General features: G+C 36.3%; 1 protein-coding gene across 2 annotated transcripts in view; it reads left to right on the top strand.

Annotated features, from left to right (window-relative positions):
- Positions 1 to 27381, top strand: part of Csmd3 (CUB and Sushi multiple domains 3) — a 1591133-nt gene that overhangs the window by 1299330 nt on the left and 264422 nt on the right. For both annotated transcript variants that reach the window (XM_032915225.1, XM_032915219.1), the window contains one exon: positions 10197 to 10391. In XM_032915225.1, the coding sequence (XP_032771116.1) occupies positions 10197 to 10391 (195 nt within the window). The remainder of the gene's footprint in view (positions 1 to 10196; positions 10392 to 27381) is intronic.

Here is a 27381-nt window from a genome sequence, read left to right as displayed (position 1 = left end):
CAACTCTCCCATCCCTGTGTTATTTTTCAACTTTCTAGTCTGTTCCACTGACTTCTTTGTCTCTAGACAGAAAGAGTTTCAGAGCAGTAAGACAGCCATGATAAAATGTACTATCTGTATGTCAGATTGTTTTTTTTTAAATTGGTATGTCAAAATATCAACTGATTTGCTTTAAAGAAGAAAAAGGTTTACATTAATCATGGCTTCAGAGTTTTCCAGTCCTAGGCAGGATCATAGCCTTTGCTGCAGACATTGAGTTGCTCACCTCACAGTAGCTTGGAAAGAAAAAGAAACAAGGGAATTTAATGTGAGACATAGTTACAGTCTCTCAGGGCATGGATCTCTCTTTCCCTGCTTTTCCTCCTTTGCCCCACTTCCTAAAATTTCAACAATATCTCCCTCAATTGGTAACTAAGCCCAAGGTAATGAGCTTAACAACAATTTAGTTAAGTTTTTTTTTATTAAGCCCTTAATGCCTGTCACAACATTTTGAACCTTGAATTCAATTTTAGAATTAAGCTTCTTCTACACATTGCATTTGATTGCCACCATGTTGAACTAATAAATCATTTGGGAATAAATTGATGTATGACATTTAATCTTCTCATCTATTAATACAACCAGTCTCTCAATTTACTCGTGTTTGCATTAATGTCTTTCAGTAATGGTTTATAATTTTCTCTATAAGTTCTTTCTCACTTTAATTAAAATGTCATAGATTTAACAGGTAATGAGCAATGTCTTTATTATTAGATTTTTCTCAATCTTCTTAAGAATGAAGGCATACTGACAGTTAAAATTTCTTCAGATATTCCAGTTGTTCTTAAACCTTCTATTGTTATAAAATTTTTGTAGTATTTTGGTCTGTCCACAGAAACAGAAGTGCTTCTGTTTCTTTCTGTTCTATTTCCATTTCATTTCTATTGCTTTGCTTAGTTAACTGTCTGTTTTGGAACCTCAGTAACATGTTAAATGCCAGCAGCTATCAATATCAATCTTGTATCCTAGATGATAATTTCAAATGAACCAAATTCAAACCTGAAGGTATGATAGTTAGTCTTGATTGGTAACAATGCTAATAAAGATATACTTTTATAAAAAGATCTTGCCATATTCAGGCTAATTTTTTAAAAGAAATATGCATTAAAAATCATTTCCTCCCATGAATAACATTTTAGGAAAAAGCAGTTTAAGTATATTGCCTAAAGTCATATGACTGATCAAAAATGTGATCCCACTTCATCTCAATAGTCCTGTCTCTTATCCATTGAGTAGTGTTACCTGGAGCTATTATTAGAAAAGTATAAATCCCTCCTTCTTATATTCTGGCTAAAGACTTCCACATATACTAAATGAAAGGAATCTTAAGAGACAAAATGCTGTCCATTTTATTCTCACCCCCATATTTATTGCCTAGAGTAGTCCCTACACAAAGGAGCTACGCAAAGATTCCTTTGTCACTTGCTCAATTTTGATCATCATAAAAGGATTTTTATTTAGTTATTGGTTTGTTTACATGTATAATAATTAGGGTTACATTATAGTAACTTTCTTGAGATGTAAGCAACCTTAGAAAGTAGTTGCTCCTCTGTGTTGTTCAGAGGAATTTAATTTTTGAATATATATATATATATAGTGTTTGTATGTACACACACACACACACACACACACACACACACACACACACACACACGGTCAAAAGCTTATGCATACATCTGCAAAGAAGGAAAGGAGGAAGAATAGGAAAGATGAGAAAACTGAATAAGGAAGAGGTGACATTAATTTATACCTAGATCTAGATTCTACAGTGAGTTCTTATTTAGGACACTTTGCCCAAAATTCACAGAATGAAAAATAGACGAATAGTATCTCATAGAAATGCTCAGGGCGCTCTGCATCCAAATCCCGTGGGGGAGAGAGCTAGACTCTCAGAAGTACAGACAATCCTGAGGGTTCAGGGGAGACCACCACTTCTGCTCACATTCCTGGCCCAAGAGGAACCTGCTTAGTGCCCTCTGGATTCAGGAACCTAGGAGCATTCACCAGCAAGAACCTTCTTGTTTCTGTCTGCTCCCAGAACTGAACCAGTTCCACAGCTCTCTGTACCCAAGTCCCATGGAGGAGAGAGCTGGACTCTCAGAAGTGCGAACAATCCCTAGAGCTCAGAGGATACAACTACCTCTGCTCACATTCCTGACCCAAGAGGAACCCTTCTAGTGCCCTCTGTACCCTCTGGGCACAGGAACCTAGGTGCAGTCAGGGGCAGGACACTCACTTTTCTCCCTGCACCCAGAGCTGCAATCCAATTACCAGGAGCACCTACACACCTGAGAGCAGAGGTAAGACCAATTCTTCTGCACCAAACAACCCGCCTGGAGGCTTCAGGTCATACAAACCCAGAACAGCTCTCTGTTCCGAGATAGGAGTGCTAATACACAGGCCTATAGGCGGGTCAAGCCACTTCCAGAGACAGCAAGACCAGCTAACACCAAAGACAGCCTGATGGCAAGAGGCAAGCACGGGAACCTAAGTAACAGAAACCAAGACTACTAGACAACATCAGAGCCCAGTTCAAGCACCAAAGCAAATACTGGAAATCCAAACACATCTGAGAAGCAAGATTTGGATTTAAAATCACATCTCATGCTGATGACAGAAGACTTTATGAAGAACAAAAATAATTCCCTTAAAGATGTACAGGATAACACAGGGTAAACAAGTAGAAGCCCTTACAAAGGAAACACAAAATCCCTTAAAGAAGTACAGGAAAACACAACCAAACGGGTGAAGGAATTGAACAAAATGATCCAAAATTGAAAAATGGGAAAAGAAACAATAAAGAAATCACAAAGGGAGACGACCCTAGAGATAGAAAACCTAGGAAAGAAATCAACAGTCATAGATGCAAGCATCCCCAACAGAATACAAGAGATAGAAGAAAGAATCTTAGAGACAGAAGATACCATAGGAAACATTGACACAATTGTCAAAGATAATGTAAAATCAAAATGTTCCTAATCCCAAACATCCAGGAAATCTAGGACACAATGAGAAAATCAAACCTGAAGATAATAGGTATAGAAGAGAACAAAGACTCCCAACATAAAGGACCTGTAAATATCTTCAACAAAATTATAGAAGAAAACTTCCCTAATCTAAAGAATAGGAACTATTCTACAGAACTCCAAGTAGATTGGACCAGAAAAAGAAATTCCTCCCATCATATAATAGTCAAAACACCAAATGCACAAAACAAAGAAAGAATATTAAAAGTGATAAGGGAAAAAGGTCAAGTAACAAATAAAGGCAGACCTATCAGAACTGCACCAAACTTCTTACAAGATTCTATGAAAGTCAGAAAGAAGATTCTGGGCTGATGTCATACAGACCCAAAGAGACCACAGATGCCAACTTGGGCTACTATATCTAGTAAAACTCTCAATTAACATAAGTGGAGAAACCAAGATCTTCCATGACAAAATGAAATTTATACAGTATCTTTTCACAAACCCAGCCCAAAAAAGAATAATAAATGGAAAATCCAACACAAGGAGGGAAAGTACACCCTAGAAAAAGCAAGAAAGAAATCTCCTTGCATTGAAAATAAAGAAAAAAGCCACAAAAATGTAATTCCACCTCTAACAACAAAAATGACAGAAAACATCAATCACTATTCCTTAATATCTCTTAACATCAACGGACTCAATTCCCCAATAAACAGGCATAGACTAACAGACTGGATATATAAAGAGGACCCAGCATTTTGCTGCATACAGGAAATACATCTCCGTGACAAAGACAGACACTATCTCAGAGTAAAAGGCTGGAAAACAATCTTCCAAGCAAATGGTCCCAAGAAACAAGCTGAAGTAGCTATTCTAATATCGAATAAAATCTACATTCAACCAAAAGTTATCAAAAAAGGTAAGGAAGGACATTTCATAATTATCAAAGGAAAAATCCACCAAGATGAACTCTCCATCCTAAATATCTATGCTCCAAATGCAAGGGCACCTACATTCATAAAAGAATCCTCACTAAAGCTCAAAGCACACATTATACCTCACAAAATAATAGTGGGAGATTTCACCACCCAACTATTATCAATGGACAGATCTTGGAAACAGAAATTAAACAGAGACATAGAGAAACTAAGAGAAGTTATGAACCAAATGAATTTAACATATATTTATAGAACATTTCACCCTAAAACAAAAGAATATAACTTCTTCTCAGCACCTCATGGTGCCATCTTCAAAACTGACCATATATTTGGTAGCAAAACAGGACTCAGCACATACAAGAAGATTGAAATAATCCCATGCATGGTATCAGTTCACCACAGTCTAAGGCTGGTCTTCAATAACAACAAAAACAACAGAAAGCCCACATACATATGTAAGTTGAACAACACTCTACTCAATGATAACTTGGTTAAGGAAGAAAGAAAGAAAGAAGTTAAAGACTTTTTAGAACTTAATGAAAATGAAAGCACAACATACCCAAACTTATGGGACACAATGAAAACAATTATAAGAGGAAAACTTATAGCTTTGACTGCCTCCAATTAGAAAGTGGGGAAAGCATACATTAGCTGCTTCAAAGCGCACCTGAAAACTCTAGAACAAAAACAAGGAAATACACCCAAGAGAAGTAGACAGCAGGAAACTCAGGGATGAAATTAACCAAGTAGAAACAAAAAGAAATATACAAAGAATCAACAAAATTAGGGAGCTGGTTTTTTGAGATAATCAAAAAGATAGATAAAATCTTTGCCAGAATAACTAGAAGGCACAGAGAAATTTACAAAATCAAAAATGAAACAGAGATATAACAACAGAACCTGAGGAAATTTAAAAAATCATCTGTTTCTACTACAAAAACCTATATTCAACAAAAGTGGAAAATCTGGATGAAAGGGACAATTTTCTAGAGAGATACCAGGTACCAAAGTTAAATCTGGATCAGATAAACCTTCTAAACAGTCCTATAAATCCTAAAGAAATAGAAGCAATTATTAAAAGTCTCCCAACTACAAAAAGCCGAGGACCAGATGGGTCTAGCGCAGAATTCTATTAGACTTTATAACAATACTGTCCAAACTATTCCACAAAATAGAAACAGGAGGAGCACTACCCATATCCTTTTATGAAGGCACAAATATACTTATACCAAAACCACACAAAGAACCAACAGAGAAAGAGGACTTCAGACCAATTTCCCTTATGAATAGCAATGCAAAAATACTCAATAATATCCTTGCAAACCGAGTCCAATTACACATCAAAATGATTATCCATCCTGATCAAGTAGGCTTCATCCTAGAGATGTGGGGATGGTTCAATATATGGAAATTCATGAATGCAATTCACTATTTAAACAAACTCAAAGAAAAAAAAACACATGATCATCTCATTAGATGCTGAGAAATCATTTGACAAAATTCAGCACCCCTTCATGTTAAAAGTCTTAGAAAGATGAGGAATGTAAGGCCCATAACTAAACATAATAAAAGCAATATACAGCGAACAGTAGCCAACATCAAACTCAGTAGAGAGAATGGTGAAGCAATCCCACCAAAATCAGGGACTAAACAAGGCTGCCCACTCTCTCCCTACTTATTCAATATAATTCTTGAAGTCCTTGCCAGAGCAATCAGACAACAAAAGGAGGTCGAGTAGATACAAATTGGAAAGGAAGAAGTCAAAATATCAGTCTTTGCAGATGATATTATAGTATAGTTAAGTGACCCCAAAAGTTCCACCAGAGAACTACTAAGCCTGATAAACTACTTCAGCAATGTGTCTGGATATAAAATTAACTCAAACAAATCAGTAGCCTTCCTCTACGTAAAAGATGTACAGGCTACAAAAGAAATTAGGGAAATAATACCCTTTCCAATACTCCCAAATAATATAAAATACCTTGGTGTGACTCTAACCAAGCAAGTGAAAGATCTGTCTGACAAGAACTTCAAGTCTTTGAAGAAAGAAATTGAAGAAGATCTCAGAGGCTAGAAAGATCTCCCATGTTCATCGATTGGCAGGATTAATATAGTAAAAATTGCCATTTTGCCAAAACCATCTACAGATTCAATGCGATCCCCATCAAAATTCGAACTCATTTCTTCATAGAGCTAGAAAGAGCAATTTGCAAATTCATTTTTAATAACAAAAAACAAAAAACAAACAAACAAAAGGATAGCAAAAACTATCCTCAACAATAAAAGAACTTCTAGGGGAATCACCATCTCTGACCTCAAGTAGTATTGAAGAGCAATAGTTATAAAAACTGTATGGTATTGGTAAAGATATAGGCAGATAGAATTGAAAATGTAGAAATGAACACACACACCTATGATCACTTGATCTTTGACAAAGGAGCTAAAACCATCCAGTGGTAAAAAGATAACATTTTCAAAAGTGGTCCTGGTTCAACTGGCGGTCAGCATTTAGAAGAAGGAAAATGGCCTCATTCTTATTTGTCTGTACAAAGCTTAAGTCCAAGTGGATCAAGGACCTCCACATGAAACCAGATATATTCAAACTAATAGAAGAAAAAGTGGGGAAGAACCTTGAACACATGGGCACTGGGCAAAATTTCCTGAGCAAGGGACCAATGGCTTATGCTCTAAGAACAATAATTGAAAATGGGACCTTAGAAAACTGCAAAGCTTCTGTAAAGCAAAGGACACTGTCATTAAGACAAAATGGAAACCAATACATTGGGAAAAGATTGTTACCAATCCTACATCTAATAGAGGGCTAATATCCAAATATATAAAGAACTAAAGAAGTTAGAAACCAGAGTCAAATAACCCTATTAAAAATTGGGTACAAAGCTAAACAAAACATTCTCAGCTGAGGAATATTGAATGGCTGAGAAGTACCTAAAGAAATGTTCAACATCTTTAGTCATCAGGTAAATGCAAATCAAAACAACCCTGAGATTCCACCTCATACCAGTCAGAATGGCTAGGATCAAAAACTCAAGTGAGAGCAGATGCTGGCGAGGATGTGGAGAAAGAGGAACATTCCTATGTTGTTGGTGGTATTGCAAAGTAGTACAACCACTCTGGAAATCATTCTGGAGGTTCTTCAGAAAATTGAACATTGCGCTACCTAAGGACCCAGCTATACCACTCCTGGGCATATACCCAAAAGACGCTCCAACATATAACAAAAACATGCTGCACTGTTCATAGCAGCCTTATTTATAATAGCCAGAAGCTGGAAAGAACCCAGATGCCCTTCAACAGAGGAATGAATACAGAAATGTTGTACATCTACACAATGGAGTATTACTCAGCTATCAAAAACAATGACTTCATGAAATTTGTAGGCAAGCAAATGGATGGGATTAGAAAATATCATCCTGAGTGAGGTAACCCAAACACACACACACACACACACACACACACACACACACACACACACACACACACACACACACACACACACACACACACACACACACACACAGAGAGAGAGAGAGAGAGAGAGAGAGAGAGAGAGAGAGAGAGAGAGAGAGAGAGAGAGAGAGAGAATCACATATGGTATGCACTCACTGATAACTGGATATTAGTTCAAAAGCTCAAATTACCCAAGATAACAATCTAGAGAACACATGAAGCTCAAGAAGGAGGATGAGCAAAGTGTGGATGCTTCAGTATTTCATGGAAAGGGGGCCAAAATACTTAGAGGAGGAAATGAGGAGAGAAAGTGTGGAGCGAAGGCTTAAGGAATGGCCATTCAGAGCCTGCCCCACCTGGGAATTCAGCATATATATCCATCAAAACTGGACAATATTGATGAAGTCAAGTAGTACATGCTGACAGGAGCCTGATATAGCTGTCTCCTGAGAGACTCATACAGAGTGTGACAAATATAGAGGTGAATTCAAGCAGCAAACCATTAAACTGAGAATAGGGTCCCCCTAGAGAAGTTATAGAAAGGATTGAAGGAACTGAAGGGACTTGCAACCCCATAAGAACAGCAATACCAACTAACCAGAGCTTCCAAAGACTAAACCACTACCCAAATGCTACACAAGGACAATCCCATGGTAGAACTGCATATGTAGCAGAGGATGGCCTTGTTGGGCACTAATGGGAAGAGAAGCCCTTCGTCCTGCCAGGGATGGATGCCCCAGTGTAGGGGAATGTCAGGGTAGGGAGGCAGGAAGGGGGTATTTGGGGAGGGGGAAATACCCCTATAGAAGAAGGTGGAGGGGGATGGGATAGGGGACTTGGACAGGAATCAGGGAAAGGGAAATAGTTGAAATATAAATAAAAAATATCCAATAAAAAATGTGCAGGGAAACTGTGCTAATTGACTGTAGCATTGTTCCTCTGAAAACTAAGCCTCTCTTTCTCACAGTCCTCTCAAATATAGTTATGGAACAATTTTCTATATACCCTTGGCAGTTCTACTTGTGATGAAGCCTATTTTCCTTATCTTACATAAACGCAAATTCATGCTTACTTCTTACATAGTATACATTCTATAAGAACTAAATTAAAATATCATAGAAGCTCAGAAAAAAATGTTATCATCTAATACATTTTACTTGTGAAATTCAAGAAAAACTCATTTCTTTCATTTGTTCATCACAATAAACATAATATAGCATTCGTAAAAATAATTCTAAAGTTTTTTGGTTCATAACTTCCAATTTTCACAATGTAAATACTATGGCACACACGGTAGTAAACAAGGGCAGTATTATTTTAAAAACTACTCACCAAGGTTTTTAAAATGCATAAAAATCATAAGATAAATGATTTCATTCACATTGAACTTAGCAATAAAAGAATCAGCAAAAGCAATAGTATAAATATGTCAATGTGCTTCCTGAAAAACAGTCGGGGTACTTGCATTATAGTTTGAATGCCTTGTTATTGAAAGCAAAAAATTCAACAAGGTTATGCGTACTTTCTAGAAGATGAATGTTAGCAAAAGTAACGCAAAATCGATTAACATTTTGAAATACTAATTCAAACCCTCCTTTTCTTCATGGAATAACTTCAACTTGAGATAAAGGGTAGGTTACTGTTCCTTTTAGAATTGCATTGTGTTCTTCTGCCTTGTTCACTGGGAATAGGCTGAATAAGAAAATTACTCTGACAAAATAAGAAAATTAACCTCTGCGTACATGAAGGTCCATTTTTACTGAACTAGTTCAGTAATTGCTCTACTTAATTTTATCTAAAGTATATTTAGAATACTTTTTACTCAAACTATGTACTCGTTCCAGTACAACTTTCAGTGTCTGATTTCAAGACTCCATCATCCTTTAACAATACTAGTGTCTCTTGTTAAAAGAGTATTTTCTTCACAACTCATGCATACCCTTACAAACACACACACACACACACACACACACACACACACACACGCACGCACGCACATGCATAGACACATTCTATCATTTGATTATCATATTCAGCACAATAAAATTATACATAGATGTTCTTCTGTTCTTTCCAGAGATGAATAATAAAAATATCTGTAATGATCAGTACAGACATAAGTATTTTAGTACTAAGTATATACTACACCATGGTATCTAAAGTGAACCATGATTAAACAGGTAGACACTTAGGACCTGTGAAGTGTAAGATACTTCAATAGTGTCTCACCATACTTTGTTTTGTTTGTGTAGAAATGTTAGCTTATTGTTTGTTTGTTTTTTTTAAATCAGACTGTGGGTTTTCTTTCTCTTTTTTCTTTTTTCTTTTCTTTTCTTTTTTTGTGGTGGTTTTGTTTATTTATTTATTTATTTTTTTTTTGGCCAGTGCAATGTTCAATATGTACAAAACTGAAGTGTTGTTTTTAAAGAAATTTGTGGTAAGTTGACTTCACAGATGTGGGACCCATAGACGAAACATACCTTGTTTTCTGAGGCTATTCCAGTGTCAACCCTGAAGCTGATCCATGAGAAGGAACTTTTGTGAATGTGTGTGGATGAGTTTGTGCCTGGACTTAAGAAAAGATTAACTCACTGAACTCCAATCAGATTTGAATGTGTCCAGGCTGCACGTTGTAGCACAGGACTTTATTTTCATATAGTCAACTCTGTGTTCTGTCTAAACACAGGGTTGCTGTAGTTGCTGTTCTTCAGGAGATGAGCATCCTATATAAGAATCACCGAAAAATGTAGCTCAAAGCAATTAATGTACCGACACTGTTTTACAGCAAAACTCCGGGAGTCCTGCTTTGATCCAGGCAATATAATGAATGGTACCAGACTTGGAATGGATTATAAATTGGGGTCAACAGTTACCTATTACTGTGATGCTGGCTATGTTCTCCAAGGTTATTCAACACTCACGTGTATCATGGGAGACGATGGAAGACCTGGATGGAATAGAGTCCTACCAAGTTGTCATGGTAAGAAATACAACTTTTGATAACGTTTTATTATTATATAAAATATTCTATATTCTTAACAGACATTCCTCTAAAATCCAAATACCAGTGTGTTATAGACAATAGAAAGTTTATGAAGTGTTGAAAAAGAATTTCATAACAAATTTCTTCAGAAAAGTATATATATTCTTAGCTGTCTCTATGAAGGCATAGTTTGTGTAACAAGGGAGTATTGTCAATGCATAGATATTTATAAATGTTTTATTTTACATATCTGGATTAAGTGATAATTTGACACAATTAGATAAATATAATACCATGTTATTGATGTGAAAATTTATTTCAAAAGGAACAGAACAACATGCATTTCTCTAAAAAGAAGATGTTAGAAGGAAAAACAATACTCCAGTGTTTTAAAACTGTATACTTGCACACAATTCTGTATAAAAAGGCCTTTCAAGGACAAGCAAAGATTTCAGTGTAGAAGACTAATACAGACATGTAAGTCATTTGAATGACCTTAATGCGTTGTGCCAAGGTGCACACAGGCTATTAGAAAATGATGTCACCTGGGAAAGAGTATCCAAGTATGAGTACCACCAATGAGTCATAAAATCAACCTATTTAGTTATGATCATGATTTCTAAAATGGATATATAATTGAGTCAAATATACTTGAAGTAAAAAGAAGAAAATATTCAAACTCACAAAATAAAGCAAAAGAACTTTTATTTTTGGAATATTTAGTTTTATGTACAGATATGCAAATATAATAGATATATGTTGCTCCTGTGTATAAATGGTTGTATGTATAGCCATCTATTTAATTGTGTGTTCATTGGGCCATTCTGTAAAAGTAAATATATTACCTTAGATTATATTTTAAGAAATGAAATAGAAAGAAAAAAGTCCTTGATATGATGATGAAATGAATGGATTGTCAGTTTCTAACATACATACTTATTCTCATATAATGTATTCATTTGAAATAATTATGTATGATTATGGATCTACCCAAGTTATTTGATCTCTTTAAGCTTATTTTTTCTTACTGATCAAATTAGGAAATTTCATACTCACCTACAAATTTGTTTGTGTGAGAAACAGAGAGCCAAATTCTAATCCCAGGTTGTAATCTCAGAGTTTAGGAGACTGAGGTATGGCAGTTCTCAGTGAACCTGGAATACACAGCAAAATCCCAAGTCAAACAATCAACTAAATAAAAAATCTAGTGAGATAGTTCAGTCATAGGTGGAACATTAGTGATATATTTGTTGATTTCTTCTGAAACAAAATTATTTAGAAATAATCATTGTGGTGGTTTTAATGTGCTTGTCCTGGGGAGTGGCACTATTAGGAGGTGTGGCCTTGCTAGAGGACGTGTATCACTGTGGGTGTAGGCATGGAGACTCCCCACAGCTGCCTAGAAAACAGTCTGCTCCTGGCTTCCTTTGGAAAAAGATGTAGAAGTCTCAGCTCCACTAGCACCATAACTCCATGGGCGTTGCCATGTTTCCTGACTTGATGATAATGGACTGAACCTTAGAACCTGTAATCCAGCCCCATCACTTGATGATAATGGACTGAAATCCACTATCAGAACCTGTAATCCAGCCCCAATTTATGTGGTCTTCTATAAAAGTTCTTGGTCAAGGAGCCTCTTCTCAGTAATGGAAATCATTAGTAAGACAAAAGCTTGTACTAGCAACTGGGGCATTCCTCTGATAGGCCTGACCAGATTTTTGTTTGAAGGAATGTGGATTTTGAGAGTTGAATTTTGAAAGCCAGGGATTGCTTTAAGTGAGACTTAATGGACCATCTTAAAGAAATATAGAAGCATTGGTGCTGCAGGTGATTTGAACTCTGAAGATCGTTCTCCTGAAGTTTTGGTGAAGAATGTAGCTGCCTTTTGCCCTCATCTGCAGATCATGCCTGAGACTGAGGTAAAGAGATTTCAAGTCATGGCATGGACAAAAGAAGTGTCAACTCAACCAAACTTAGACTTTAACATGACGGTTCACTCTTATGAGAAATACTCTGATCAAGAGTACTAGTAATCTAATTTTGGCAAAGTACCACCTGGGTAAGCTTATTGTTTGTTTGAAGTTGAACAAGGAATAGTTTAGACTTTTAATCTGGAATGAACTACAATCTAGAAATGGAGGACAGGCTTTTAATCCAGATTTTGAATCTGAAAGACATAGGCTTTTGATCCAGATCTTGAGGCAGAATGGCCATGAAAAGCTTAGGATCAGGCATGGTGGTACATGCCTTTAATCCCAGGAGACAGAGACAAGCAGATCTCTCTGTTCAAGTTCAGTCTACAGAGCAAGTTCTGCAGACTTAGGCAGTGAGGTAATTGGAAAACAGAAAGCTTGTGATAACGTAATAAAACAAGGGGGCCATGTTTCAGGTCCAGCAAGCAACAGAACTATATAGCTTTGGCCACGTGCCTCTAGTCTTAGAGGTTAGACTAGAAGGGACTACTGGAAATACTGGTGCTAGTTATCTGGAGCTAAGAAATTATCTGATTAAGAAGAGATGAGCATTAGTGAGGTGAAATATTCTGGGAGTTGTTTTCTGAGAGCACAAAGAAGCTGTGTTCCAGAGATAGCCAAGGTTGTACCTGGTGCTGCAGTTGTACTTGGGAAAGTCTAAGAGTCACCCAACTAGTACTGGTTTTGAAAGGATGGATGGGTCATAAGAGCAGCTGAGGCTTGGAGAAAGGTCATGGAAGGCCTGGTGAAGGTGGAACCTCAGTTACAGTTGACAGCCCCGGACTGAAGGGGACATGCAAAGAAGTAAGCCTATGAGGGGCTATTGGTGAAGCAACAGAAGATCCCATTAGATTGAAGCTGTCAGTGCCATGGGATAACCACCAAGAACAGATGCAGTGGAGTGGAGTCAACCAGAACCTGAAGTGCTATAGACAGCAAAGCTGCAGAAGTGACCCAAGCCATTTGGTGGAGCCCAAAAGGTCATGTGTGGTTTCCAGAGATTGGAACAAGAAGCTGTGGAGTTGAAGTTGCTGTGAACCCGAGATGTTAAAGGTGCCAGAGCTGTTGGATATCTGCTGAGGAAAGCTGTTAATAGATAGTGGAATTAGTCCAAAAGAAAGAAGTGTATTGCAGTCATCAAAGCAGAAAGCTGTTGGATATCTGAAGAGAACTTTGACATCAGACTTGGAGATGCTGAGTTTGGACTTTGCCCACTTGGCCTTTGGTCTTGCTTTGGTACAAGATTTCCTCATTATCACATTTTGGAATGGTAATGTACATCCTGTGATAGTGGAGGTATGTGATCTGCATTTTGATTTTTATTTTATAGGGGATTACAGTTATGTGATTAGATGAACATAAGAAGAAACTTTGAACTTTGGGCTTTTAACATTGTTGAGACTGTTATAGACTATGGAGAGTTTTGATGTAGCTCTAAATGTTTAAGCATATGCTATGGTTAGGTATGGCCCACATAGACTCATTTGAACAAGACTATATTTGAACAAGACTATGGGAATCAGGGAATGGAATATGATGGTTTGAATATCCTTGGCCGAGGAAATCATACTATTACACATACATACACATATGTGTGTATGTGTATGTGTATGTGTGTGTGAGGGTACCCATATATATTTCATTTTGGTAGTAAACATACCATTATGTTTCTTAATATGTGAGCACTTGCATATTTCACTTACATTCATAGAATACAGAGTCATTTATTACTTTTAGCTTACTCAAAGGCAAAGTTTATGAAAATCAGATTAAATTTGTTCATTTGATACTTAAATTGTAAGAAACATAACTTGAAGATAAATTAGTCATAACAACTTAATACGTACTACAGTTAGAGAATACAAACTTTTAAGTTAGAACTAGATATATTTAATTTAAATAATATTTTAAATAAGTTTAATCACTTCTTGGCCTTTTGGTTAAGATAAAGTTTAGCTATGAGTCCTTATTCAAAATTTAGATAGTAATCTGATCATGGCTTATGGCAAATTGTGTGGCTTATATTACAATATTTTATGAAGTTATTGGAAGTCTGTTATATAATTCAATGTATTTGCTATCTCACAAAAAGAATTAGAAATATTTTAGAGGACTAATAAGAATATTACAATCCTATTTATTTCCTTAATTTTAATTTTATATAACATTAAATGGCTTTCTAATATAGTAACAACATTTAAGGGTCAGTTATTGCCTACATCATATGTAAGTGTTCCAGAAATTTCACTATTCTTAAAAATAAATTGTTATTTTTAGAAGAATTTTTTCTATTTATGGGTGATTAAATAATATTGTAAAATTACATATATTTAATTCAATGATTATCTTTTCTGCCCCATTGTAATCTTTTTTTGACAATCTGTTTTTTTTTCCTAATAAACTTTCCCAGATATTTGTGAAATTTCTCTGATCCAACTCGATGTATAACTGTGTGATATCATCTAATGATAGGAAAGCAGTTATGTGGTAGCAACTCCCTTTCAATCTGTCTCTTCCAATTATATTCTCCAGTTGTCATAGTGGTTGCTTCTGCTATATGTTAGTATGTTCATGCCTGTTACTTATTTAATACTACTGGAGAATTAGGTGGCTGCTTCTGTTCAGCTTTTCATACTAGATCTCATTCAACAGGAAGAGCCTAAGGATTTTAAAACATTGTCAGGGCATGCTAAACTATGCTTGAATATTCAAAAAGTTCATAGTTGCCTGTTAGAATATAATACATAATGCTAAAAATAAATGCTTTGAGTATCTATTTGTGTTGTGCGTTGGGCACTGAAACCAAAACCTTGTTCTATCTTTTTGACATAAGACTTCAACCACCTGGTGATAGTATATAAACTCACAACATAACTTTGTTTGCCTTCTTAATGTTTTCTGAGATTCACTCAAGAAACACATAAAGTGCTATGGAGTGGTCATTTACCAATTTTGGCTAAGCATATGATTAATATATATACACAGACTCTTATAAAAAGAAGACTTACAGGCTAGAGCAGAATCATAGCAATTTACAAGATACAATGGAATTAAAAGGCAGGTTTATTACCTCTGCTTAGGATTATGTTTCATTTTCATTCTCAAAAAATATGTTTTAAGGAGCTTAGTATAGATACATTGAGATTTATGTTTGTCAGTAATAGGTCCAAAACAATTGCATTGTGTTGTAATTTCTGCTCAGTGATGAGAAACCCTGCAGTTTATCACAGAAGATTGTCACATATACTAAAAGGTAGCAGAAAAGCATATGCATAACCATAATTTTCTTGAATTTAACATAAGAAAACTGTTCTTAGAAACCAATTTTATTCTATGTAATTTTAGAAGCATCTGTTGAACAAAAATGTAGTTGTTAACAAACATATTGGATTAAAATAACAGCCATGTATGAGGGTTATTCATAAATCTCATTAAATCTCATTCAATATTAAGAAAGGAAATTAAGCAAATAGGGATATTCTCTCTCTCTCTCTCTTTCTCTCTCTCTCTCTCTCTGTGTGTGTGTGTGTGTGTGTGCGTGTATATATATATATATATATATATATATATATATATATATTATCCTACTTAATCATGTTGACTTATTTTAGCTAAAGGGGCAGTTGTAAGTTAACTTAGAGCACTGAGTCCTCTAAGAGGTATATCTTCTCAGTTAACCAGTTTTTCTGTTCTATTCTCCATGTAATAGTTTACAAAGTAAGGATGACTTTTAAAGCATACATGGGTGTGGGCCTCTGTGCTGGATTTTTCAGTGGAGATCTCTGGTCTGGCTAGGTGTGGGGATTCAGGAGAAGGGATGAGAACTCAGGCAGGAGTGAAAGGGCTCTTCACCACCTCCACTGGTGTTGTTCTGACTCTGTTTCAGGTCAGGATTAGCCAGCAGAGGACTGAAGCTGGCAAGGGAAGTAAGAGGTTTTCTGGTGGCAATTATGGGAGAGTAGATCTCTTGCCCAAGCAGCGGTGTTACAGCTCTTTTGACAGAAGCTCTCAGATGATGATGAAATGATTCTTGCACACCTTTAATACTGAACACGATTCTTAAATACAGTTTTAGGATGATTCAGTGTCTGAAAACAGGTACTTCCTATAGGTTTGGCCTGAGACCAAATCTACATACTTGAAGTTATGGTCATGCCCCTATGATTGATCTGTCTTGAGCATGTCATCAAGTACTCACCTGTGGAAGAGGGGCTTGGGACATTGCCCTAGGTGACTGGTCTGTCTCAAACCTGTCTATAGGGGGTCTGTGGGGACCTGCAGCTAGTGAGGTTTTGATCTTCTTGGGGACTGGGAGTGTACCTGCCATCCCTTTTAGGGTCTCAACAGGAATCAGTACCTTTCACAGCCCGCCGCCCGGCATACGGGATACATAAGCATCAATTCAAGGACACCAATGACTTTGCAAAAACAAAAGCAAAAACAAAAAAACCACAAACAACAACATACCTGATTAGGTTATAATACTAAGATACACTTTATCTGCCCCAACACACTGTTTCTCCTTTTCTCTGTTTCCATGGATATGCTCTACCATTAGCATCATTGTTTCTTCCTACCACAAATTTCTGTTCCCACTCGGAGCTTCCACAGTTCCTGTTTTCTTAGCCTGAAATATTCTCCTATTTTTGCTTTCTGTTCTTGTTGTAAGCACCAGGACCAAAATCAGTTGGGGAGGAAAGGGTTGTTGTTGCTGTTATTGTTGGTTTTCACTGTGAAGGAAAGCAAGAATATGAGTTCAGGTAGGAAATAGAAGAAAACTGCTTACTAATTTGGTCTCCATAGCTCGTTCAGGTTTCTTTGTGTAATATTGGATGCTCTGGAGCCGACTCCTTAGAGAAGGCTGGTGTGGAACGCACCAAGATCTGTCTTCTTCTGCCTCTCATGCGCTACAATTAATGACCTGCATTTTTATAGTTTATGACTACTTGTCCAGATGTGACACACCCTATAACACACTAGTATCTCTCACATAATCATCATTCAAAAAAGTGGCCCACAGATTTTCCTGCAATGACCAATTGAATTTTCTCAATTGGCATTCCCATTTCCCAGATGATTCAACATTGTGTCAAATTGACAAAAACGTAAGTACCAAAAATTATATTTTCAACTCTTGCTTGACTGTCTTTCTCACTTATTTTAAAATATAAACACTTGTCTTACAGTTAAAAAAAATTTCCTAGTTATTTTTGCCCCGATTCATAGATCTCAGAATGGAATCAGTATCTACACCTGAAACCACAACTGTATGCCCATAATAAAAATATCTCTGATATATAAAACCCCCAGGTACACTAAGGGCCTCAGAAACTTGAAAGTGAATTACGAAATATGACATTATTTTAGTAGTAAACTATCAAAGGAAATAGCCATGGATCATACCCTTCCAAGTGCACAATCTGGTGAAACACATAGAAGCAAAATCTATGTTCACAATAAAAGGTGTAAAAACACAGGTAGATGGCTCCGACTTACTTACAAAGAGACACAATCCCAAAGAGACACTACAATCCCAGGAGCAGAATTTGTGTTATAAGTGAAGAAAACAAATAAACAAACAAACAAAATAAAGTTCCATTAATGTTCAGAGTCACACCTTTTTAACAAATTGTCTCACAAAGCTTTTATTACTGCATTGGATGAGCTCTCCAATGATCAATCATAGGAACAGTGGGATAACGTGGGAAGATGTCAGTGAGCCTTAGGTTTTTTGTTTTTTTTTTTTTAAGATTTATTTATTTTATGTATGTGAGTCCATTGCCACTGTCTTCAGACACACCAGAAGAGGGCATCAGATCACACCACAGGTGGTTGAAAGCCACCATGTAATTACTGGGAGTTGAATTCAGGACCCCTGGCAGAGCAGTCAGTACTTTTAACCACTGACCCATCTCTCCAGCCCAAGTCATAGATTTTAAGACAATAGAAAGCTAGAGTTCTAATGTTCTCAAATAAGTTTTGTTGTTGGTGTTGGGAGAGGTTTGACTCCAAAGGATTCACAGGATGTCATCCTGCAAGAGTTCTTGTTCCTGAAATTTGAGTTAGGTTGAGAAATGGCGTACAGGCTGGCAAAGCTGAACTAAGAGAACATAACTAGCCCTCCTTCTGGCTGAATAAGTGAAGGATAGTGTGACAGCCTGAGAGCTCGTGTTGTGAACTTACTCCCTTTATTTAGGGAATACTACATCCATAAATGGACTTTTTAATTGTCCTTTTGTTCACATTACCAATCAGCTTACAAAGTATTCTTAGTTGGCTTAGGAAGTCTCATTACTTTTATTTAACTTCTTCAAGCCTACCACTTATATGGCAAGAGATATTTCTCTTATCCTCCTTACCTGATTCCTACTGTATTATCCATTAGATTTCATTTGAAATTCTCTTTAAAACTACTTTATTTCTGAATACTTTTTTAATCAAGGCAGGTTACAGAACTGAGGGAAGTGGAGTCAGGAGAATCAGGAGTTGAAGGGCAACCTTGGGTGCACTGAGAATTTGAAGCCAACTTGGAGTGCATGAGTTTTTGTTAAACACCGAGTTACTGAATAACTTCATGTGGTTTCCATAGTGACCACACATGTTCAATCACAGTACAGTGATTTGTATACTCAAAACTAAATTAATACTCAGTAAGTAATTTTATTTTAACAGTTTTTGGAGTATATCTTTAAAATAATTCTGCGGTAGGTGCTGGAGAGTTGACTTGGTGGTTAATCAAAGTCTTGCTTCTGAATATTTGTTATGCTTCTATGGTCTTACATAGGTGGGGTTTTATTGACTTTTCTTTTCTTTTTTTAATTTCTACAACCTAAGAATGCTCAGAATATTTCTGTTTGAACTTTAGTACATTTTGTGTGCTCACAATATTTGAAAATTATTTATTAAAAATTCATACACTTAGCATAGTTTTAGAGCTTGAAATTTTTACATCTGGATTTTACATCTGAAATTCACATCTGGATCAGACCTAATTGCTGGAAGGTGTCCTGGCAGAGTACAGAGGAAAAGAGGACAAATGTAGGCCTTCCTGCAAGACACAAGAAGACAGAGGTAAATGTTGAAACAGACGGAGTCTGTAGGGAACCCAAACTCTGTTCTCATTAACTTACTCTCCAAGTAAAAATCCAGCCCAGTGGTAATAGCACCGTTCTGTGTAAGAGGCAAGGTCTCTCAAGCTCCGATCTCTTCTTAGAGCACCTGCCTGTCAGATTTGCCCTGACTCCTCAAATGCAGGAGTCTGATAAGTACATTCAAAACATAGCCATTTAAAAATATTTTATAAATTGATATGTATCAAAAACAGGTTGTTAGATTAGAGGTTTTCCACTTATTTCTGGAATATTACTTCAGGCTAAATAGAGGAGTTAAATGAAGACAAATTTATTCAAAACTATTAACTAAATGTCTAAAATGTTTTCACATTTCTTCTCAAATGTAACTTTGAGTAAGAAATAACGACCTTAATACTTTTTAGCCATAGTTCTAGCAATTCTTTTGAAAATATACACTGCTGTTTCTTTTGAAATAAGTCTATTTACTTTTTAATAAAATAAGCTTATTTGCTTAATACTAATGTAAATCCTACATTTTACTTTAAGAGCTCATTCACTCAACAATGATGTATAAATCTGTTAAACAAATATGTTGAGATTAAGAACCCAATCCTCACCTGACCCCATTGTTCATCTTGGAAGTATTTGTCAAAAAAAAAAAATACAAGCTTTCTTTACCATTTGAAGAGAAAAGTAGAAAAATTTAAAGATTTCTAACTTCAGTTTGATCTCTAACTAGAAACCTCTTATGACCTAAATTTAAGGAAATTATATTTTCTATATATTTGAAGATATAATTAGCTAAACTAATCATCCTAAGTCTTTAATTCAGATGTGACTTGATGATAACTAAAAATCATTTTTAAATTATATTTTGCTTCTGCTATATGTGTATACATATGTGTCATACATACTTTCATGTAGAGATCAGAGGAAAACTTGGAGGAAATCATTTCTTTCCAGCCACCATAAGGTGGACAGAAGTCAGTAGGGCAGACCTGGGAATGGTCCTTTCCCACTGTGGATCAAAGCTAAAGTTTTTATTCCAAAGTTCTCAGAGGTAGACGAAACTCTAGAGTAGTGTTCCATTATGAATGCATATGCAGCTTATCTAGTTAACACATTGAGACTCACAAATACATTATCTATCCAGAGAGTCTGCCTCAAGCATCAGTCTAGACATCATTAATGATGTTGCAAATAAATCTCTGGTGCCATGGATTAATGCTATGTGGAACACCCTATGTGCAGATCGTTTTCCTGAAAATCAATGCTATTCAGTTATGTGCATTTTTTGCACATTTTTTGTGACTACTGTGCTTCAGCTCATATTTGACCGGCATCTCCAGGATGGTGGCATGCCCTTGATATTATTATCATATTCACATCTCCTCAACTCTAAACTGTCATATAATCTGCATTTAACGTAGGCTTCAGAGGTACCTTATGTTAGTGGTTTTATATCAAATGAGGAAAACATATAGAAAGTTGAATGATTTCATTGATTTTTTTTTCCTTACTGCTAAAGAAAATAAAGACTACTAGTAATAACATTAAAGTCAAGGAGACATTCACATGTTCTTAGCAATAAGACTAAGTATAACAAATCTTCTACTGGTGACAGAAATCCTGCTAACAATTCTTTCTACTTAACCTAAAAATTAATGAAAACTATGTCATTATTGTATGAACACATCTATAATGCAACATGGGTTACTGGCACTCTGAAAAAGAACATACAAGAGTAAAGAGAGCCGTTTTCCTTTAAAGAATTTTACAAGAATTAAAACAAAGGAAAATTTCCCAATATTGGTGTTACATGCCTATAATTCTAGTAATTAAGAGGTCGAGAAGTTCAAGATCACCTTTAGCTATATAGCATTTTTTTGTGTATCCTAGAATAATTGATACTTTTTCTCAAAAATGGGACTTACTAATACTTAATAATAATGAAGAAAATAAGAATTATGTGTATTGTGTTTCTGTGAGAATCAAGGTGGCATTTTGGTTTTGCCTTTTGTCCTATGTTACCCATATGAGTTCCTCAGTTTCAAAGTTTTAGTGGCCAGAGATCTGGTTAGTACTATACAGTAAAGTAACAATAGTTTTCAAGTAAAATAACATCAACGTAAAGTCCTGGATGTTTCCCTTTCTTTTGTTAAATAAAGAAAATGTTACTAAGCTACATTTTTTAGCTCCAGTGGTCAAGCTTCTCGAAGGTTTCCTTCAAGATTCCTAAGGGAGAATTACATTTATATAAAGACAAAATTGAGCTGTGCATGTAAGTGAGACTCTGGTCCCCATCCACATGACCCTCAACAACCAGCCAGAGATCAATACCTTGAAAGGGACTTGAATTGAAATGATTCTGTTTTCCTTAGGAAACAATAGTGTAGTTTTGTCTACACTATTAGTTAGTTGAGGCATACTAACAAAATTGAAGATGTCAGCTCCTCCCTGAGGACAGCACTGTGCTGTAGAAGGTACCACAAAGACCATCTCTCTCTCCAGGAAGGAGTAAAGCAGTTAAGGAAGTTCTCCTGCTGAATTCATGTTTATGACTTGTAACTTTTTGCAGTGTTGAGGTCTAATTGACCTTCTTAAAGCCCTAGGAAAGCTCATTATATCTCCCAAAAGTTGGTAGATGGGGGCAGTTCCTCATTCATTTGACCCGTGTTCAGGTGTAATTGAAGATATGCTTCCTCTTGTCATTTTTGTTCATAGTTCTCTCTCTTCCAAGCATGGTTGGTAAAAAGTAAAGCTCAACTTTAAGACTCAATGTTTTATTTTTATTTCCAAAAGGATGAAATTTTATTATTATTAAGCCATATGTTACCACAAAAGGTTTCAAAGGTTTGATAATTTAGTCAATAGGAAAATATTAATAATGCATAGTTCATTTGCTATATTTTCTAAAAGAATTATTATTTATTTTATGTGTATGTATATGAGAATACCATAGCTATCTTCAGACAGACCAGAAGAGGACACTGGATCCAATTACAGATCATTGTGAGCCACTGTATGGTTCTTGAAAATTGAACTCAGGAACTCTGGAAGAACAATCAGTGCTCTTAACCACTGAGCCATCTCTCCAGCCCTCGTATGTTTTCTTAATATAACACCTTTAGCAAAAGTCCACCATGTTTTGGGGCATCATACTTCGTTCTAAAGGTACAGATAATATTAAAAGCATGGAAACAAAAACTTAATACCTCCTACAATCTAGAAATAGACATAACTACTAATGAGCCACATATACAATGACAGATACGATTATAGATGGCAGCCTTTCTCCTAAAATTACCCAATGGAGTGCTGTACAAAAATAGGAGCTTTATATAGCATTTAATTTAAGACAGACTTCCAAAGAGAGCAACACTGAGTTGAAGCTTTAGTACAAAATAGTACAAAGAAGTTTTTTCTATAAACTCATTTTACGCTAACATATTTGTGCTTTAAGTAACTTTAAAAAGAAACAGATTAGCATCACTCAAAATGTCTTAAAAATCCAATTCCAGCTAAACTGCATGAAGGATTTTAGCTTCATAAAGCATCAATAATTCACTAGCAGTCATTTTCAGGGGTTGTCATTGTCATGTATGCTTTATCACAGAATCGCAGGTTTGTGCCTGTCACAGAGAGGTGCAATAGTAGGAAATGGAAGGTCGTTACTTTTGCAAGCTGAAATTCTTATAGCGAAGAAGAGAATGTCTAGGAACTGGTGTCACGTTGGTTACACAACATGTCAACAAGATAAAGTTCACTCAACTTTGTACTCTAAGCAGATGACTTATATAGCCTGCATATTATATCACAATGTCTGAAATGGAGAGTCAAAAACAATGATATTCCATTCACACGTTAACCATCTGCATCCCCCAGGACTGCTACTAAATTTCTATGTCAGGTGATGAAAATATCTACCCCAGGATGCCAACCAACTCCTAGCATCTTCTATTGAACGACTCTTTCTCTTCCACTGATGGGAGCCATATCTCACAGAATCATTTTGGGTAAAGGGAACCCTTTCTGGTCAACAATATCTAATGAAAACAAAAACAATACATGAGGTTGATCGTACAACCTATTGGTTTTACATATTGAGTCATTAGAGTGCCTTCCATGGCCAATAATTACCATGTTGTGATGAAAAATTTTACTACTAAATGTACCACGAAGGACTGGAGAAATGGCTCAGTAAGAAAGATCTGCCGCCTTTTCTTGTGCAGACAGCTTATATATGATTGGTGGGACACACACAGTCTTCTGATCTCTGTAGGCACCTGGATCACCCAGGCATCTCCCCTCACCCCAACACATATAATCATAATCAAAATAAAATCAATATTTGAAAATAGCTCCAAAATAATATGAACTTATGCCAAAAATTATTACAGGGAGGATGGAAAATGATTTTAGCTTCTGTTCTGAAAAAAAGAAAGGAAAGGAAACCTCACAGCAATATTATTCACTGTTTTATTAATAAAGAGATAAGAATATACCAAAAGGTAGCAGCCAATAAATGTTAAATGAAATAATAATGCATATTTAATTGGCTTTATTTTTTAAAAGAATTTTATTTATTTTATATATGTGAGAATACTATATAATTATTGTATATAGTAATTTAATTTATGTTTTTTTTTCTTTTTTTTTTTCGGAACTGGGGACCAAACCCAGGGCCTTGCGCATGCTAGGCAAGCGCTCTACCACTGAGCTAAATCCCCAACCCCTGTAATTTAATTTAAAGGAGTATTTATCACCATTATAAATTTAAAGAAAAAAATCACCATTGGAGGTTTTATCTCTAAGGCAAGTAAGCAAACAGAACCAAGCCATGAAAACCATAACTGGACACATGGATATTTCCACAGTGATCAAAGTTTTGAACAAACATGAGAAGGAAAAGCATCAACTTTAATTTTAAGGTCAATACTGGAAATAATAGCTGTCTGTATTAAAATCCACAGCAGAGAGTTTAAGGGTCTGTTCTGGAAAGGTTTTATATTTTAAAACAATGCACCATGGGGACCTTTCAAATGTGTTCCATAAGAGAATTTATGCATTGTGACATTCAATCAGGCTATATCAGGGCATAAGTAATTTATGAGAAGTGAACCAGCAGTTTTGTAAGGTACAGCAGTCCTTTCAAACTGAAGTACCCCAGGTCGCAGCTAGTAAATTATTGATTTAATATAGCACCTTACTCTTCTATGACCTGTAAGAAGACATTGCTTTTCAAACTACCTCACTTAGTTTCTGAGAATAATTTATATATCATAATTTTCATTATACAGTGTATTTGATAATAAATTATACATTACAAAAGTAAAGAGACAGATAGGAAATTCCAAGTAGCTTGAAGCTACGTTGCATGTATTATGAAGTATCTAATATACCTGAACACTTCAAAGATATCTCTCTCCATGTTATTGGTTTGCTGTTCTATTTTACTTTCTGGAAAGGGGAAACTTGTTCTTCTCTGTCACACACTCCTGTCCTGTCTCAAACCACAAGTAGACAGGCTTATTTATGGCAAAAAAAAAATCTACAAAACTTGTTCTTATCTTCCTTGTCAGCTTTATCGTTGCATATATTATTCAGAAATAAAACTACCATTGGTACATGATAGTTTGGTCCTCACCTCAATGCACATTATTTTATGTATTTGGTTTCTAATTGTGTGATTTGTGTGCATGTGTGCATCTGCTTTGTGTGTGTGTATGTGTCTGTGTGTATGAGTGTGTGTGTGCCTGTGTGTGTGTGTGTGCATGTGTGTGTGTGTGTGTGTGTGTGTGTGTGTGTGTGTGTGTGTGTGTGTGAGAGAGAGAGAGAGAGAGAGAGAGAGAGAGAGAGAGAGAGAGAGAGAGAGATCACTTGGGATTGTTCTTGTTTAGTTGGGTTTGGCTTTTTAATTTTGTTGTTTGTTTTTCTATAGCTGAGAATTTTCTTTCTTTCTTTAAATTTTTATTTATTTATTATTCTCTAATATCTACATCCTACCTGCACTTTCCATTCCCTCTACTCCTCCTAGCCACTCCTGTCCCCTCTCTTTTCCCCTGCATTCACTTCTCCTCAATTTCCCTTCAGAAAAGAGCAGACCCCCCAAGGATATCACCTGAACAGGGCATAAAAAGTTACAGAATAGGCAGAAACCCTTATGTCAAAGCTGGTGGAGGCAACAGACTACGAGGGAAAAAGTCCAAGAGAAGACAAAAATAAGTGTGAAAAATAAGCCCCATTACCATAAAAACACCAAACTCCATAATAATATCACACATGCACAGGATCTAGCTTAGACCCATATAATCTCTGTGATTTTTGCTTCAGTCTCTGTAAGCCCCTACAACCCTTCTTATTTGATTCTGTGTGCTGTGTTTTCATGGTGTCTTCAACCTCTCTGGCTCCTACAATCCACCACCCCCACCCCAACACACATATACACCTCTTCAGCTGGGTTCCCCAAGCTCTGCCTAATGTTTGGCTGTGGGTCTCTAATCTACTCCCATCAGTTGCTGGATGAATTCTCTGCGAGGACAATTATCCTAGACACTGGTCTATAAGTATAAAAGAAAAGTATCATGTTTCCTTCTATTGACTTTTTTTCTTTATCGTTTTTTGTTTCTTTTTTAATCCCTCCCCACCCCCAGTTGTGTTTAGTTCCTTTCTAGCTGCCTACATTATCCACCTTCTGCTTCCTGTCCATACAGGCAATGTCAAGGATGGATTTTCTCTGGTGGCCTGTACATTGAGTTGGTTAGCCACTCCCACAAATTCTGTGCTCACCATTGCCCTAGTGCATCTTGAAAGCAGAACAAAGAGCAGGTTGAAGGTTTTATGACTGGGTAATGTCTCAATCCCACCACTGCAAGCCTTGCCTGGTCACAGAAAATTGCCAGTTCAGGATCCATGCCCCCCATTACTAGGAGAATTTACTAGGTCACCCTTATGTATTCCATGGAGTTTCCATTGCTTTATGTTTCCTAATCACCCAGGAAATGCACTCCCCCCCCACACACACACAATTCCCATCCCCTCTTCCAGTAATCTCTTTCTCCTCTTCCCCAACCTGATCTCTCCTGTTCCCAACACCACCCACCACCAGTCTACCTACAGAATCTGGAAAGGAGATTCATGTATCCTACCCCCAACTCTCCTTTTTTCTTAGCCTTGCTGGGTATGTGGATTGTAGCATGATTATCCTTTACCTAGCAGCTAATACCTAATTTTAGTGAGTTCATACCATGCCTGTCTTTCTGAGTCTAGGTTAACTCACTCAAGAAAATATGTTCTAGTTCTATCCATTTACTTACAAATTTGATGGTGTTATACATTTGAACACCTAAATAGTATTCCATTGTGTAAATATACCATATTTTCTATATCCATTCTTTGATTGCGGGACATCTAGGTTGTTTCTAGTTTCTGGCTCTTTTGAATAAAGCATCTATGAAATAGTTGAGTGCAGATTTTCAGAAAAGAATCTCAAATGGCTGGGAAATGGTTAAAGAAATGGTCAATATATTCCTATTCATCAAGGAAATGCAAATCAAAATGACACTGAGATTTTAACATACACTTGTTAGAATGGCTAGGTTCAAAAGCACAAGTGATAGGCTCCTGTTTGTAAGGATGAGGAGCTAAGGGGAACACCTCTGCAATCTGGTGGGGGTGAAACCTTTTACAACCAGATTAGAAATCAATATAACAGTTCCTCAGAAAACTGAGAATATATACATGTTGGATTATGAGAGAGAGGGGGCAGAGCATGGTGTTTGGGAAGTGGGGAGTATCAGGGAAGAGCTAGGGAGGGGAAAGCATGATTAGAGTACATTAGAGAAACTTGAAGCAATTCCACTAAAATCAGGGACTAGACAAGGTTGAAATCAGTCTGCCGGAGGTTCAGACAACAAAAAGAGATCAAAGAATGGAAAGGAA

Source organism: Rattus rattus, chromosome 1 (genome assembly GCF_011064425.1).
Source record: "Rattus rattus isolate New Zealand chromosome 1, Rrattus_CSIRO_v1, whole genome shotgun sequence".
Classification (NCBI taxonomy): domain Eukaryota; kingdom Metazoa; phylum Chordata; class Mammalia; order Rodentia; family Muridae; genus Rattus; species Rattus rattus.
Note: the sequence above shows the minus strand (reverse complement) of the source record. Positions and strands in the feature narration are given on the sequence as shown.